The sequence below is a fragment of the Aureococcus anophagefferens genome, assembly GCF_000186865.1.
Source record: "Aureococcus anophagefferens unplaced genomic scaffold AURANscaffold_794, whole genome shotgun sequence".
NCBI classification, from domain to species: Eukaryota; class Pelagophyceae; order Pelagomonadales; family Pelagomonadaceae; genus Aureococcus; species Aureococcus anophagefferens.
In genome coordinates this window covers 2,449-3,671 of record NW_008706091.1, presented here as the reverse complement: position 1 = coordinate 3,671, position 1,223 = coordinate 2,449, and the positions used below count along the sequence as shown (strand labels likewise).

General features: G+C 74.2%; 1 protein-coding gene across 1 annotated transcript; it reads right to left on the bottom strand.

Annotated features, from left to right (window-relative positions):
• Window positions 1–776: 776 nt before the first annotated feature.
• On the bottom strand, window positions 777–1,193 carry AURANDRAFT_35399 (hypothetical protein; the record flags this gene model as incomplete). Its single annotated transcript, XM_009044775.1, has 1 exon — window positions 777–1,193. A coding segment is annotated over one exon (417 nt), but the record flags the coding sequence as incomplete, so codon positions are not given.
• Window positions 1,194–1,223: the final 30 nt, after the last annotated feature.

Sequence of the window (1,223 nt, the reverse complement as noted above, 5' to 3'; positions counted from 1 at the left end):
ACGTCGTCGCCCCGGGCGAGGCCGACGGCGCCCTTGCGGCCGCCCCAGCCCTGGTCCTTCCACGTGAGCGTGAGCGCCGCGGCCGCGACGGGCGCCGCCAAGGCGATCGGTGCGCCCCAGTCGACGCGCGCGCCCGCGGACGCCCCGTCGGACACGTCGGGCAGCGATACGATCTGCGACGCGCCCGCGACCGTCGGCGGCATCGACGGCGCGGCGCTCCGCGTGGAAAACTCGAAGTGGTCCTCGAAGAGGAACTCGCCGCCCGCGTGGAGCTCCTCGCCGTCCAAGCTCAGGACGTAGGCGCCGGCGCCGTAGGCGCAGCAGATGCCGTCGCCGAAGGCGTCGAAGATCGTGAAGCGGAACGTGGCGCCGCGGCAGAGCTGGACCTCGGCCGCGTGGGGCCCGGAGCCGTAGGGCCCGCCGCCCGCGGCGACGTCGCAGGACGCGGGCCCGGCGACCTTGACGAGCTCCCAGGTCGTCTCGCCGGGGTAGTTGTCCGTGGTGATGGCGACGGTGAAGGCCGCGAGGTCCGGCGTCGGGTGGGGCGACGCCGACGGCGCGGCGCTCGGCGCGCCCGTCGGCGCGGCGCTCGGCGCCTTCGTCGCCGTCGGCGACCGCGTGCCGGCCATGTCCTCGACGCAGTAGGCGAAGGCGTGGGCGTCGACGTAGCCCGCGCCGAGGCCGTAGCCCGGGTTCGCGTCCGAGATGTCGCTCGCCGTGTCGTAGAGGCAGCCCAGGAGGTCCGCGTTGTCCGCGTCGGGATGGATCGACACGCCGAGCGCGAGGACGCCCGCCGTGTGGGGGCAGGCCATGGACGTGCCCGACGCGTGGCCGTAGGTGTCGCCCGTGATCGTCGAGTAGACGTTGACGCCGGGCGCGGAGATGTCGATCCAGTCGCCGTAGTTGGAGAAGGACGCGCGGGCGCCGTCGTCGCTCACGGCGGCGACGCCGACGACCGCGCCGTAGCAGCCCGGGTAGTAGCAGCTGGCGGAGTTGTCGTTGCCCGCGGCGAAGACGACGATGCCGCCGGCCGCGTCGTAGTAGTCGATGGCGTCGAGGACGGCCTGCTCGTAGACGTCCGGCGCCGTGTAGCCCCACGAGTTCGACGAGATGCGCGCGCCGTTGTCCGCGCCGTAGGTGAGCGCCTCGGCGAAGCCGCCCGTCGTCGAGTCCCCGAAGCCGAGCGAGATCATGAGCCGGGCGCCCGGGTGGTCCGGCGAGCC